This window comes from Schistocerca piceifrons, chromosome 8 (genome assembly GCF_021461385.2).
Source record: "Schistocerca piceifrons isolate TAMUIC-IGC-003096 chromosome 8, iqSchPice1.1, whole genome shotgun sequence".
In the NCBI taxonomy this organism is placed as follows: Eukaryota; Metazoa; Arthropoda; class Insecta; order Orthoptera; family Acrididae; genus Schistocerca; species Schistocerca piceifrons.
The window spans coordinates 61,640,544-61,656,625 of record NC_060145.1 but is presented as its reverse complement, the minus strand read 5'-3'; the positions used below and the strand labels follow the sequence as shown (position 1 = coordinate 61,656,625).

Genomic DNA, 16,082 nt, shown 5'->3' with positions numbered 1-16,082 from the left:
CGCACGACAGCAAGGTCTTCAGCGCCTGTTCAGTAACATAGTGAGATGGGTGTCAAGAAAAATCCCAGAACAGGAATAGAAAACGGAACATAAAACACGGGGAACAATCGTTGAAAAATATGTGCTCACCCACACCGAAGTGTGGGATGAAGCTGGGTGTCAGCAGTAAAACATGGACAACACAGGAAGAAAATGATAGAGGTAGCTAAAACAATGTAGCAGACGGAAGTGGCTGGCTGACCGCAAGGAAAAAAGGGGAGGAGTCAGCCACTCTGCAATACACTAAAACCTCCAGCCTAAAAGTTTAGGCCAGAGTCCAGACACATCACAAAACTTAAAAACCCTAGACACACACATCTCATCATTAGCTAAAACAGAAGGTAGACCCCCATCAACTTGTGCTTCCGCCCTTGCATCACGGTATAAAACACAGTCTATTAAAATATGCTGGACAGAGATGTACTCACCACAAGCATCACAAAACGGAGGATCCTCCCGCCGTAATAAAAAGCTATGTGTGAGGGGACAGTGCCCGATCCGAAGACGTGTGAGGGCCACCTCTTCCCGCCTGACCAACCGGCAGGAGGAACGCCACGGCCGAGTGGTTGACTTTACCAACCGCAGTTTATTGGCCGTCACCGCCAGCCATTCGTCCTCCCACAAAGCCATGCACTTCCTGTGGAGTGCAGCAATGACTGACTGCAAGGGGATAGGACACTGGACCACATCCTGCTCTCTGCAGGCCTCCTTGGCAACCCGATCGGCCTGTTCATTGCCCCATATTCCGACATGACCAGGCACCCAGCAGAAGGATACCTCTTTACCCCGCCGTTGGAACAAGTACAGTTGGTCATGTATCAGCCGGACCATCTCCTCAGTCGGGTACAGGTTCTGCAGTGATTGTAAGGCACTAAGAGAATCGGAGCAGAGAAGAAATCGATCGCCCCGAACACGATTCATCTGCTCCAGTGCCTTCAGGATCGCGTGGAGCTCCGCTGCGAAAACGGTATATTCAGCAGGGAGGCGAATCCGGGTAACATGATCAGGGAACACCACAGAACTGCCAAGGAAATTCTCCTGTTTGGAGCCATCAGTGTAAACAACAGTAAAACCGTGATGCATATCTAAAATGTTAAAAAACAGAGATTGGAATGTAAAATCTGGTGTGCCATCTTTCTTAAAATTAGTCAAATCTAAAATAAGTTTGGGTCTCCAGAGGAGCCAAGGTGGAGATCTGCTCCAACCGCGACGTAAAACACAAAGACCAGCCAGAGACATCGCACTGAGGCAATCCTGTGCGCGAATCCCATAGGGCTGCATCGCATGTTGCCGGTTATGAAACAATTGTGCCAGAGGAGGCTGAGCAAAGGTATGGTATGCAGGGGTGTATGGTGTGGACAAAGTTTTATATGCCTGGTGCACTGTAAGTAGCCGTCGCCGCATATGAAGTGGCGGTTCTCCAGCCTCTGCACAGAGGCTTGGTATGGGGCTAGTTCGGAATGCCCCAGTGGCCAACCGAAGCCCTTCATGGTGCACAACGTCCAACATCCTTAAGTAAGAAGGCCTCGCAGACCCATACACCGTGCACCCATAATCGAGCCGAGATTGCACAAACGCCCTGTAAAACTGGAGCAGACAAGTCCTATCAGTTCCCCATGTACTGTGGCTAAGACATTTTAAAATACTTAAAGCCTTAAGTGACCGCCGTTTCAAGTCTTTTAAGATGAGGTAACCACGTGAGCTTTGAGTCAAAAATGAGCCCCAGAAATCTCACCGTGTCTTTAAAAGTAAGAATAGTGTCCCTCATCCTCAACTCAGGAAAGGTTAAAATCGAACGAGAATGGTTAAAAAGAACACATACAGACTTCTCGGTGGAAAACTTAAAACCACTCTTCTGCGCCCAGTCATCCAAATGCCTAATCGTAAGTTGCAACTGATGAGTTGTCGTTGCAAGGCTTGAAGAAGAGCAAAACAAAGAGAAATCATCCACAAACAAAGAACACTGGACAGGACTTTTCACTATGGACGTAATGCTATTAATAGCGATGGCAAAGAGAGCCACACTTAAAACGCTACCCTGAGGGACACCGTTCTCCTGCGCAAAGCGATCAGACAGGACGACACCAATTTGGTACCTAAAATATCGTGGCGAGAGGAAAGACTGATTAAAAAGAGGAAGACAACCACGAAAACCCCAGTCGTGAAGCTGCTCCAGGATGAGACGCCTCCAAGTGGTATCGTAGGCCTTTTCGATGTCGAAAAATACACCTAGAAGGTGATGACGGCGTAGGAAAGCTTGTTGTATAGCCGCCTCTAGGAGGGCAAGGTTATCGAAGGTGGAACGAAACCTCCTGAACCCACACTGAAAGCGACTAAGGAGTTGCCGGGATTCTAACATCCAGACAAGGCGGCGATTGACCATCTGCTCCAAGGTCTTCCCTATGCAACTAGTGAGGGCAACACTATGGTAGCTACTTGGGCTCGTGCGGTCTTTCCCAGGTTTTAAAAAAGGGATTAAAACAGCCTCACGCCACGTGTCAGGAAAGTGACCTGACGCCCAAATGGCATTAAAAAGTGTGAGGAGGATTTCTTTGTTGCGCATTGTGAGGTGCCATAGCATACTGTAATGGATCCTGTCGTGACCAGGGGATGTGTCACGAGCTCCAGACAATGCAGAATCCAGCTCCCACACAGAAAATGGGCAGTTGTAAACTTCATGAGAAGTGGACTGGAAGTCCAGACGACATCTCTCAGCAACGGCTCTATGGCACTGGAAAGCTGGATCCTGACTCGTTGTTGCAGTAACTGTGGCAAAATACGCTGCCATAGTCTGGGCAATGTCTCGCGGATCCACGTGGAGAGTGCCATTATTCATTACAGCAGCTATGGGGCACCTCCCTCCTCTGCCAGAAATTCTCCGGATGGTCTCCCACACAATGGAACTGTTGGTGGAGCGATTAATGGTGTTCAGGAACTGTTGCCATGACCTCTTCTTGCTCTCACGAATAATGCGGCGACATCTGGCCCTCGCCACCTGAAAGGCTGCAAGATTCTCAGCAGTCAACCGACACTTGAACCGATGCAGAGCCGCACGCCTGGTCCTGATTGCAGAGCGGCATTCGGCACTCCACCAAGGCACAGGTGGCCTCTTCCTATGGCCTGTGGACTGTGGAATGGATGCTGCAGCGGCGTGGTGGACCGTTTTGGTAATATGATCCACCCACGCCTCAACATTCACACAGTGTTCGAACTGGGCCAACTGGCTATAAAGTATCCAGTCAGCTCCACTGAGCACCCATCGTGGTGGTCTCCTTTCGGAGCCCACGCCATCTGGCAGGTGAATCCGGACTGGGAAATGATCACTACCGTGCAAGTCAGCGACCACTTCCCAGTGAGCACTGGCGGAAAGAGCTGGAGAGCAAAGCGAGAGATCAATGGCAGAGAACGACCCAGTCGCTGTGCAGAAATTAGTACTCTGTCCTCCATTGAGCAAGTAGGCACAGGATGACAGGAGAAGCCTCTCAACCGCTCTACCCCTGGGGCAGGTATGTGCAGAGCCCCAAACAACATTGTGGGCATTAAAATCACCACAAATAATGAATGGCTGGGGGAGCTGTGTAAGAAGGTCGGTGAGGGCCGCTTCATCAAGAGTGCATCATGTGGGGGCAAGTAAAGCAAACATACAGTCAATGGATGACGCACGTGCATGGACACAGCGACGGCCTGTAAAGTTGTCGTAAGTGAGAGAGGCGAGGAGTGGTAGTCCGTCCTAACGAAAATACCTACGCCTCCTCTAGCTCTCTCTCCACACAGGTCGTCCTTTTTGTGGAGCGTATAGCCTCGGGTCTCAGGGGAGTATGATGGATGGAAATAAGTCTCCTGGAGACATAGACACAGCGGTCTACCCTGAGATAGTAGACGAAGTTCCTCCACATGCGTCCTGAACCCTTGCAAGTTCCACTGAAGTATGGGAGCCATCTATGATGGGGGTAGCACCTTCATCCTGTCTCTCTGACAGGGCAGGGAGCCCGCAGCAGGTGGAGGGGCAGGCGTGGGGCGAGATGATTGCCCCACGCATACATCGTATTCCATCAACTCTGGGGAAGGGTCAGAGGAAGCCTCACGTAAAACAACATCCGCATGGTCAGATGGTTTAACAGGGATTTGACCCGCTGTTGCTGCTGTACAGGAGCTTTCTGTGGTTTGGTGGGCTTTGGGGGAGCTGATGTGGGAGTGGTAATTGGCACACTGGGCTTGGGAACAGCCTCCGCTGTTGGAGGCGCCAGGGGCTGGCCCAAGTTCGCCACTGTACCTTTGTCTGCCGTTCGAGTAGGGGCTACTGGTTCTGAAACGCTGGCTGCGTTGCAAGTGCACTGACAGCTGCAGGTGTTAGTGCCAACACTCACCACCTCAGTCTGCGTGGAGGCATCGACTTTTGGAGTAGGCTTCTGAACCAGGGATGCAAAAGATGAAGCAAATGTGGGAGGTTGCACCGACTTATAGATCTTCTTGGCCTCACGCTTGGATGTTTTTATTTCCTGGACTTGGCATTCCTCTAAAAATATTCAGCAGTCCCTACTCCAAACAGGGTGGTTTCCAGAGCAATTGATACATCTAGCTGGAGACGAGCAGCCAACTCCTTCATGAGCAGCCTTACCACAGTTGCCACAAGTCGCTTCGCCTCTACACCCTAAGGTGGTATGCCCAAAATGCTGGCATTTAAAACAGCGCATTGGAGACGAGAAATAAGGCCGCACACCAAGGCGAAGGAAGCCAGCCTTAATATGTTCGGGAAGTTTCATGCTACTGAAGGTCAGAATAAAAGAGTCAGATTTCACAAGATTGCCATCAACCCTCTTCATGATATGCTGAACATCAACGATACCTTCCGGGGCCCACTCACGTTGCAGTTCGTCTTTGGGAATGTCGACTAGATCCCGGCAAGTCACAATACCTTTGCTATAATTCAAGGTGCTGTGCAGTTCTATGTCTATGGCATACTCCCCAAGGCATTTAGCAGCTTGCAGGTTAGTGGCTTGCTTGGAAGTGGAAGTTTCCACGAGCAAGGTCCCATTACGCAAATGCTTCACTGATTTTAAGGAGCCACAGATGCCCTCCAAACCCTTTTGTATATAAAAGGGCGAAACCTTCTCAAAACTACCCTCCTTCCGTTTTACAATGAGAAACACATGCTGATTATCAGAATGCATTCTGTTACCTAAGACTGGACTTCTCAAAGAAGTGCCGGAGTCAGGGGGACTGACTGCACGAGCCCTCTTAAGAGACTGGGTGTGAGAACCTTCCAGCAGCTCACCCTTTCCGCTGGGAGGAAGAAAAGAGGATTTCGAAGGATCCATCTCGGTCCCACGAGCAGCTAGGGAACTAGAAGTCCACCTAGACAGAGCCCCGCATGCCTAGGTAAGCCTTATACAACTGAGGTGCGGCAGGTTCCCCAGAGGTTGCCCGCCAGCGACTGTTCCACCTCAACAGCCATGCATCTCATCAGCGCGCAGCACACCTTGAGATTGAGGGGATGTTTATAGAGGTTTATTCCATCCTCGCGATCCGGGTGGTCAAGCCAAGATCCCCACTCTCTGAGACACACAACTTTCCACCGACGTGCCGCACGGTGGTCGTTGAAGTATGCCCAGAGCTTATGATGACAGAGGACTGGCGGCGCTTACCAGTCCCCAGCTCAGGAACCCCGGGGTCGCCAAGCCCGTACCCAGCAAATGAATGCTGAGCCCCTGGAGGCTCAGTGGCAGAAGCCACCCTGACATGGAACCATTAGGCCACATGACTCCAGGGCCCAACGCAACCGCCGACACACCATACTTTCCAGCGGCTTACAAAGAACTAGAATGAAATTTTCACTCTGCAGCGGAGTGTGCACTTATATGAAACTTCATGGCAGATTAAAACTGTGTGCTGGACCGAGACTTGAACTCAGCTTTAATTCCGCGAGTACCTCATCTCCTACCTTCCAAACTTCACAGAAGCTCTCCTGCGAACCCTGCAGAACTAGCACTCCTGGAAGAAAGGATATTGCGGAGACATGGCTTAGCCACAGCCTGGGGGATGCTTCTAGAATGAAATTTTCTACATCTACATACATACTCCGCAATCCACATATTTGGGAACCAATCCCATATGCTCGTGCCTTAGTTAGGAGTCTGCAGTGGGGCACCGACTCAAATGCAATTTTCACTCTACAGCGGAGTGTGCGCTGATATGAAACTTCCTGGCACATTAAAACTGCGTGTCGGACCGAGACTCGAATTCGGGACCTCTGCCTTTCGCGGGCATGTGCTCGACCAACTGAGCTACCCAAGCACTACTCACGCCCTGTCCTCACATGTTTAATTGAGCCAGTACCTCGTCTCCTACCTTCCAAACTTCACAGAAGCTCTCCTGCAAACCCTGCAGAACTAGCACTCCTGGAAGAAAGGATATTGCGGATACATGGCTTAGCTACAGCCTGGGGAATGTATCTAGAATGAAATTTTCACTCTACAGCGGAGTGTGCGCTGATATGAAACTTCCTGGAAGATTAAAACTGTGTGCCGGACCGAGATTCAAACTCGGGACCTTTGCCTTTCGCGGGCAAGTGCTCTACCAACTGAGCTACCCAAGCACGACTCATGTCCCGTCCTCACAGCTTTAATTCCACCAGTACCTCATCTCCTACCTTCCAAACTTCACAGAAGCTCTCCTGTGAACCCTGCCATCCTTAGCCTGGTGTTCCTCCTATGGTGTGGCCAGGGAGGGGAATGATTTAGGGTTGACTTTCTTGCATTGTATTGAGACTTGGAACACTTAAGAGACTGCCGGTGTGTGATCACCAGCAAGTGATGACGTGGTACGCTTCATTGCGCGTCATCTGCGCTGATGCCACCCACTCTGACCGGGGGCCTCCCCACAGGCGCCACCAAGCCGCAGCGAAGGCCACCTGGCAGAATGGCCATTGCTGGGAATCCCGGTGCCCCAGGATGATGAGCATCAGCTGCTTGGCATACGTGGGGAGTTACCAGCGCAGGCATCAGCAGAGTGAGCCCTGTGTTGTCAGGGGGCTACAACCAACAGGGTACATAGCGGCCCCACCACAACGGACTGGCTACCGTGCTGGATATCAGGTGCAAAGAAGTCCATGGTCATCGTCGGCATAGAAAACGACACTGCATAGTGGGTGGAGCAAATTCCCCCAGGAAGGCATCCTCGCCCAAGAGATGCAGAATGAGCTGGACTGCAGTGCAACAACAAGAAAGTGGGCTAAAGATCTCAAGGCACGATGGACTCGATGCACTATGTACAACGCCCTGCCCCAGTTGGCTTGCTCTTTGGGAAAATTTTGAAAAATGGGGGTCAAACCTTACAGGGGACCATCACATAAAGGCCACAACATGAGAGACTCCTTTTAGTCGCCTCTTACAACAGGCAGGGAAACCTCGTCCTATTCTAATACCCGGACCCGTAGAAGGTAGAGCACGAATGGGGACGTGCTAGGTGGGAAAGTGGATCAGCCAGGAGTCATACTGAGATAGTATGGACAATTGCAATTAACACTGCTGGCAACTGTATAGTAAGCAGGAGATCCCGAGTTTGAATTCAGGTCGGACACGCATTTTCATTCAGCACCGCTAATTCCACATAAAGTAGAAATGCAGCTGACATCATTAGTTCCTTCCCTTCTCCCCCCCCCCTCCTCCTCCACCTTCAATTAACATAAATTATGTTCTGCACAAAATTCTACCAGATGGCTTCCTCTATCATTCCTTTTCATCCAGTCCATGCGCTCCTACTACTTTTCCTTCTCTTTCTTTTGCTTCTATTGAATTCCAGTTCCCACCACAATTAATTCTTTTGCCTCCCTTAACTATCAAAATAATTTTATTTTATTTTTTAATCTTGTCCTACATTCTTACAATCTTATCAGCTCCAAGCTATCTGGCATATCAACTTTTACAATTGTCTTGTGTTGACTTAGTAACTCTCGTAGCTATGATAATGTGTTCACTAAGTTGTTCACAGCAGATTCACCTCATTCTGATTAAATTATTCAATATTACTCCTACTCCTGCAGTAACCCTACATGATTCTGTATTTATAACCCTGTACTCACATGACCAGGAATCCTGTTCGTCCTGCCAACATACTTCACTAATTTCCACTATATGTAGCTTCAATCTATTCAATTCTCTTTTCAATGCTCTAACTTCCCTACTGGATTAAGGAACTCCACATTCTAAAATGCAGAGCGCCAGTTTTCATTTTCCAAGAGGATGACATCCTTCTGAACAATCCCCACCTGAATATCCGAAAATTTGGAACTATTTTATCTCCGGAATATTTCACCCAAATGGATGCCATCATCGTAACTGTACAGTAGAGCTGCATGTTCTCAGGTAAAATACCGGCATAGTTTCACTTTGCCTTCAGTCGTTTACAGTACCAGCACAGAAATGACATGCTGTCTGCTACAATGCCCGATCAGTCAATCGTACACACTGTCAGCCCTGCAGCTGCTGAAAAGCTTGCCGCCTCTCCTTCAGGAAGCATACCTCTTCACTGTGGTGGCATCTGCAGTAATAGCTACCTGCATCACTAAGGCATGCATGCCACACCATCTTAGCAAAGCCAGTGGTTCATGGGTGATTTGTATGCTATGTATCACATTTTGTGGAGTCAGGTCATTATTTCAATAGGTTGTACATAATATACACATTCCATAAACAGTACTAAATGAAAATTTCTATCAATTTTAGAAGATCTCTCTCTGCCTGGAATAACAAATGCCTTATCCCAGAGGCAGCTGGGAAAGAGACACATTTTTCACTCTTTTCTCAACATAAAGGAATTTCTGCCTCACAAACTTTGACTTTTGTGCACGGGTTTGTTTGTGTGTGTGTGTGTGTGTGTGTGTGTGTGAGAGAGAGAGAGAGAGAGAGAGAGAGAGAGAGAGAGAGAGAGAGAGAGAGAGAGAGAGAGAGAGGGGGGGGGGGGGGGAGAGGGAGGGGGAGGGAGGTACATGCAGGCTCTGACAATGAGCAAGTTAACACCTTTTGTACATGGTCATTTGGACTGCTTCTACATGAAGCTTGTTTGTGTTGGTGGAGTATAGGATACTTTCAGTTACTGAGAGGTGACAACAGATGCAATGCATTTCATGAAATGAAATTGCTACCACTGATTATTCTTTGCAGGTTACTCGTGGTTTCCTTAAATCTTCAGTGGCGCAGCTTACACTTTGTTGGTGGTTCTCTCTCTCTCTCTCTCTCTCTCTCTCCCCCCCCCTCTTTTTTGGAGGGAGGGGGGGGGGTGATTATGATGATGATGATGAAGTGCCCGACTTTTGTAGAGTAGGCTAATTCAAGGTCTACGGTAGATTAAATGAAGACAGTGCCTTTGTGATTTGTCAAGCCAATGAATGCTGTATGACAAGAAACCAGTAACTGGAACGAAGGTTGTAGCGACAAATTCATGTGGCTCACTGATTGGGGTTAGAACAGACTGGACACTGATAAATGGGTTGTGGTATGATAAAATAAAAGGCTGCCTGCATTTACGGAGTAGTTCAAGCTATTTTTCATAAGATAGTAATCACATTACAAGGCATTGTCATTTCAGATTTACATCACACAATAAAAATTTATTTTTATCATTACCACTGTTTTTTTCTGAATCCTTGAACATTTCAGCTGTATACTGATGTAAGGACTGGACAACATTCCTTCCAGTCACTCTTATAAAATGTGTCATTTGGCCATTGTTTTCTCACGGTTAGTTACCACCAGCTGCCGACAAATACCATATCTCATGGCAAGTGCTGTCAACACTGCTGGACTCTTCTCACATTACTCAGTGATTAAGTGGTTACACTCCTTAAAATGGGAATGCAGCAGTTTGTATTGACATGGAAGTTAACAACAGAAGGTAGTTAAATTACAAATTACACTCAGCAGAATGTAAAGGGAGAAGCCTAAAGGAGATGAAAGACAATGAATTGATTGACTAGTGTAAGTTGGGAGAGATGGGTGTTAAGAACCCAGAGTGTACCCGCACCTCCTACCTGCAACCTTCTGGTGAACTGGTACTGGGAAGGAAAAATTAATATTTTGTGATAATGCAGGATCTACAGTCAAAGAACGCACTCTGTGACAGAGTATAATGGATAACACAGGTATCACAAGATACCTACTTAAGGCAAATCAGGCTTCAAACTTTTGCTATGACTCTGAAACACTGCTAGATTTTTAAGAGAGGATAAAGCAAGCGAAAACCATTTCCATGTTGGTACACTGGAATAAATCATACAAATTTTCAATAACTCCTTTATTTTAATATTAGGCTTACATGCTATAAAATAATTTTAGAAAGTCTAAGCAAAAAGCATGTTAGAAGCAGTACTACAGAAGGTGAAATGAATACTAAACAAAAATCAGCAAAGCATAGTTCAATTTTGAACTGAATCCCCCACTCCTCACTCCCCCATTCCAGATCAACAGAACCTAAATGCTGATGTCACTGGAGCTAGGACACTCGCAGACGTCCTGTTTACTTCAGAGAGAGAATCCATGCAAATGCAGTAACAACACTCCATTCATTCACAAAGGAAGTTCATAAATTCAAAACAGCATTTGTTGGAACTGCAGCTTTTCGCTATACAGTGAAAAATATCACTGTGGATGAAATCCTCTAAACATAACATTCATATTACTCTAAGATGACTGAGCATGAACCAATTCCCACTAAATAGAACACAACTGGTTTGCAAATAGCAGTATTTGGTCAGGCAACATTCAAGTGTGTTTAACTGGATGTACGAGTTTAGAACTAGTTGGAAACCTATCACATTAGGTGTTACTAAATTTCGACTCATAATTCAGTGACGTTTAATACACGGGGAAAGTCATAGGGGCACAGGCTGTTTTCTCATAAATGAATGTCGTACAGAAATTTAAAGTTGAAAGTAATTCATCATAGTTCTTATGTGCAAACAAAACAGATGTCGATATTTGGAGCCAATCATCGGGATCTCTAACTACTGTCGGCTTTCTCGGTTGATTTCCTGACTAAAGTAAAACACTGAAATCCCACCATTATGCATACGATAAGGTCGAGAAAATGTCATTATTGCAGGGCTTGATATTCAAACACGCAGAATGTTCGAGTGGACAAAAATCTTTATTAAACGCATAAAACTTCATAAATTTCATCCATTAATTGTGCAACGTTTGCAATCTTTGGCCTACTTACAAAGGTTCCAGTACGGCCGAAAGCCAGCTTTTAAACGACTCTTGATCTTCTATAATCATTGTTAATTTTATACAACTTTTGCATTTACTTAGAACACAAAATGAGACACTCTTGTATTCTTTAATTCTTATACATTACTCCAACGTTCACTCTTCTAAACAAATGTTTACCACACGCACAGATACACAAAGATAAAATATATAAAGATAAATTCGTGTCAAAGAGTTCCTCGACAACACAGTTATGAAAATATAACATAATATTTATGGACATGGGGATAAGGTAAGACTTAAAATTTTGACAGCATAATTTTATACATAATACTACGTATATAGAGGCAAACTTCCCAGCAATTTGTAAAGTATACACATAATTTTTTCTTAATTTACATATTTGTGTTCGCTTGTGAAGCATTTACTGATTTCATTGTAATAACAGATACATTACAATAATAACAACAGCATTTTTTTAGCCTAGTTAAATCCTAATGTTTTTTATAGGGAAGCACTGATCGTTAAATCTTGATATTTCCAGCACACAAGCAGTCAATATCAGTTTTTTAGTTTTTCTATTGGCTGCAATTTAAGCTGCGTTTACACCGAATTCAAAAACACGTTTCTGTTCACAACATTGTTTGCAACCACAATCGTTGTTCGGACTTATCTGCACACGTCTTCGCATCGTCTGCTGCGCTGAACTACATCTGCATCTATATCTATACTCTGCAAAAAACCGTGAGGTGCATGGCAGAGGATACTTCCCATTGTACTAGTTATTAGGGTTCCAATCGCGGTAAAAATGATTGTCTGAACGTCTCTGTGCGTGCAGCAATTATTCTCATATTATCATCACGATTCCTATGTGAGCAATACTTAGGGGACTGTAGTATATTCCTAAAGTCAGCATTTAATGCCGGCTCTTGAAACTTTATTAATAGACTTCCTCAGGATAGTTTACGTCTATCTTACAGAGTTCTTCAGTTCAGTTCCTCCAGTAAATCTGTGACACTCTCCCTGGATTGTGACAATTTGTGCTGCCCTTTTCTGTATGTGTTCAATGCCCCCCGTTATTCCTAACGTATGGGTCCTACACACTTGAGCAGTATTCTAGAACTGGTCGCACGAAGGATTTGTAAGCAATCTTCTTTGTAGACTGATTGCTCTTCTCCAGTATTCTACAAATAAACCAAAGTCTACCAGCTGCTTTAAGCATGACTGAGCCAATGTGATCATTCCACTTCTTACCCTATAAAATTTTACACCCAAGTAATAGTATGAGTCGGCCAATTCCAGCTGTGACTCATTGATATTACAGTCATATGATACTGCGGTTTTTCGTTTTGTTAGGTGCAAAACTGTTCATTTCTGAACATTTAGAGCAAGTTGCCAATCTCTGCACCTCTTTGAAATTTTATCAAGATCTGACTGAGTATTTATGCAGCTTCTTCCATATAGTACTTAATTACAGATAACTGCAATATCTGCAAAAAGTCTGACTTTATTATTAATATTGTCTACAAGGTCGTTAATATACGATACAAACAGCAAGCGTCCCAACACACTTCCCCAGGGCAACACCCAAAGTAACTATCGCATCTAACGATGACTGAGAAATCTACAATAAATTATAGTAGGTAGATGAGCTAACTCAGCTGCAAGTCCAGTATAGAATCCGACAAGGATTCCATTGGGGCCTGGAGATTTGCTCTGTTTTAACGATTTCAGCTGTTACTCAATACCACTGACACCAATGCTTATTTCATTCAACTCTTCAGTGGTACAAGGACTAAATTGGGGTCATTCTCCTGCGTTTTCCTTTGTAAAGGAACATTTTAAAATTAAGTTAAGCATTTTAGCTTCCTTTGCTACCCCCAGTTTCAGTTCCTGTCTCATTCGCAAGGTACTGAACACTAACTTTGGTGTCACTAAGATCCTTTATATATGATCATAATTTCTTTGGGTTCTGTGAAAGATCACGTGACAATATTTGCTGCGGTAGTCACTGAAGGCATCATGCATTGTTCTCTTGACAGTCAAACATGTTTCATTTTTCATCTCTCTATCTATAGCCCTCCACTTTGTTTTACACCTATTATACAGTAATCTCTGTCTCTTTAGAAGTTGCTTTAAAGTGACTGTATACCATGGAGGTTCCCTCCCATTATGAACTGTTCTACTGGGAACATACCTATGCAGTTCATGTCCAATTATTCTTTTAAATGTGAGCCAGAGTTCCTCTGCTTGCTCCCACCCTGCAGCGAAACTTCCAGGTTCCTCATTGAGATATGACACTACTGACTTTTTTATCTAGTTTGTTGAACATCTACATCTTTCTGTTTGTTTTAGTTGTCCTTTGTACTTTTGGAATTATTGTTGTCACACCGCGTCATGGTCGCTGATACGAGTTTCGATGTCGTCATACTCAAAGAGGTCAGGTCGATTTATTGCCTTTAGATCTTTTGTCTTGATGTCTTATCTCACTCACCACTAAGATAACTGTAATTCTCCCAATTAAATGTTGGATGATTACAGTCTCCACCGATGATTACGGTGTGATTGGGGAAAAAACGCACAAGTGAACTGAGGGTTTCTATAAAGTTTTCAGTTACATCACGAGATGAGTCTGGTGGGTAATAGAAGGATCCAATTATCATTTTTGCAAACCCCTGATACGGAGCCTTGCCCAAAGAGTTTCACACGCACCTTCAGTTTCTACCACAGTGGATTGGAGATGCTTGTCTACTGCGACAAATACACCATCTCCATCTGCCCATCCTTTCGATACACACTTAAATTTTCCCAAAAATCTCACGGCTGTTAAATTCACTTTTCAATCAGCTTTATGTACCTAGTATTATGTGAGCTTCACTGCTTTTCATGAACACTGCAAATTATGTCACTTTGTCGCTAATCCTTTGACGGTTTATCATTAGGATTTTAATACTCTGACCTGTGGAAATCATTTCTTTTCGATCATACACAGATACTTCTGAGTTTCCTACAGTTATCGTTGTCTGAATTGGATGGAGAGTCACCTAATCTAAAAGCCCCTGTGTGCACCCCACACACAGTCAGCTACCTGAGTAACAGCCTCTGATGCACACCTGACCTATTTAGGGGTACCGTACAGTTCTCAACCCTATGGCACAAGTCCAGATATTCACAGCCTAGCTTGTCACAGAACATTGAAGTCTCTTGTTCAGACCTTCCACTCGACTCAGAACCAAAGGACCACAATCACATCTGGTAACAATGCTGCAAATTGTGAGCTTCGTTGAAACTCCATGCGGCCTCCTCCACCATCTCTACCAGTTGCTGGAGTGACACATGGATGACCTCGGAGCCCAGAAGAAAGGCATCATTTGTTACAATGTGAGACACAATCTGCAGTTTGTTGCACTCTTTTCCCTCAATGGGTGCTAGAATAGCTCTTCAACATGCTGAATGAGGCCCCCAGGCAATCTCATTGTGTGCACCTGATGCCCTTTCCTGTCCCTTGCTGCCATTTTCCTAAGGGATACCATTGTTCTCCGTACGTGTGAACTGCCGATGATTAACAGACCCCTACCTATACTTTCGTGTTTGCTTCCTCCGGACACCAGACTAAACCGATTTCCGGGAAACAGGTGAAGTGAGTTCTACATCTACATCTACATCTACATTTATACTCCGCAAGCCACCCAACGGTGTGTGGCGGAGGGCACTTTACGTGCCACGGTCATTTCCTCCCTTTTCTGTTCCAGCCGCGCATGGTTCGCGGGAAGAACGACTGTCTGAAAGCCTCCGTACGCGCTCGAATCTCACTAATTTTACATTCGTGATCTCCTCGGGAGGTATAAGTAGGGGGAAGCAATATATTCGATACCTCATCCAGAAACGCACCCTCTCGAAACCTGGCGAGCAAGCTACACCGCGATGCAGAGCGCCTCTCTTGCAGAGTCTGCCACATGAGTTTGCTAAACATCTCCGTAACGCTATCACGGTTACCAAATAACCCTGTGACGAAACGCGCCGCTCTTCTTTGGATCTTCTCTGTCTCCTCCGTCAACCCGATCTGGTATAGGCCGAACGAGTGTTTTGTAAGCCACCTCCTTTGTTGATGGAACACATTTTCTAAGGACTCTCCCAATGAATCTCAACCTGGTACCCGCCATACCAACAATTAATTTTATATGATCATTCCACTTCAAATCGTTCCGCACGCATACTCCCAGATATTTTACAGAATTAACTGCTACCAGTGTTTGTTCCGCTATCATATAATCATACAATAAAGGATCCTTCTTTCTATGTATTCGCAATACATTACATTTGTCTATGTTAAGGGTCAGTTGCCACTCCCTGCACCAAGTGCCTATCCGCTGCAGATCTTCCTGCATTTCGCTACAATTTTCTAATGCAGCAACTTCTCTGTATACTACAGCATCATCCGCGAAAAGCCGCATGGGACTTCCGACACTATCTACTAGGTCATTTATATATATTGTGAAAAGCAATGGTCCCATAACACTCCCCTGTGGCACGCCAGAGGTTACTTTAACGTCTGTAGACGTCTCCCCATTGATAACAACATGCTGTGTTCTGCTTGCTAAAAACTCTTCAATCCAGCCACACAGCTAGTCTGATATTCCGTAGGCTCTTACTTTGTTTATCAGGCAACAGTGCGGAACTGTATCGAAGGCCTTCTGGAAGTCAAGGAAAATAGCATCTACCTGGGAGCCTGTATCTAATATTTTCTGGGTCTCATGAACAAATAAAGCGAGTTGGGTCTCACACGATCGCTGTTTCCGGAATCCATGTTAATTCCTACAGAGTAGATTCTCGATTTCC

At 45.4% G+C, this 16,082-nt stretch overlaps 1 protein-coding gene across 6 annotated transcripts in view; it reads right to left on the bottom strand.

Moving 5' to 3' along the window:
• The window catches only part of LOC124711622 (zinc finger protein swm), a 258,270-nt gene extending 246,852 nt beyond the window's left edge, over positions 1 to 11,418 (bottom strand). For all 6 annotated transcript variants that reach the window (XM_047241789.1, XM_047241792.1, XM_047241793.1 and 3 more), the window contains exon 1: positions 11,254 to 11,418. In XM_047241789.1, coding sequence (XP_047097745.1) covers positions 11,254 to 11,312 — 59 coding nt within the window. In that variant the 5' untranslated portion in view covers positions 11,313 to 11,418. The remainder of the gene's footprint in view (positions 1 to 11,253) is intronic.
• Positions 11,419 to 16,082: the final 4,664 nt, after the last annotated feature.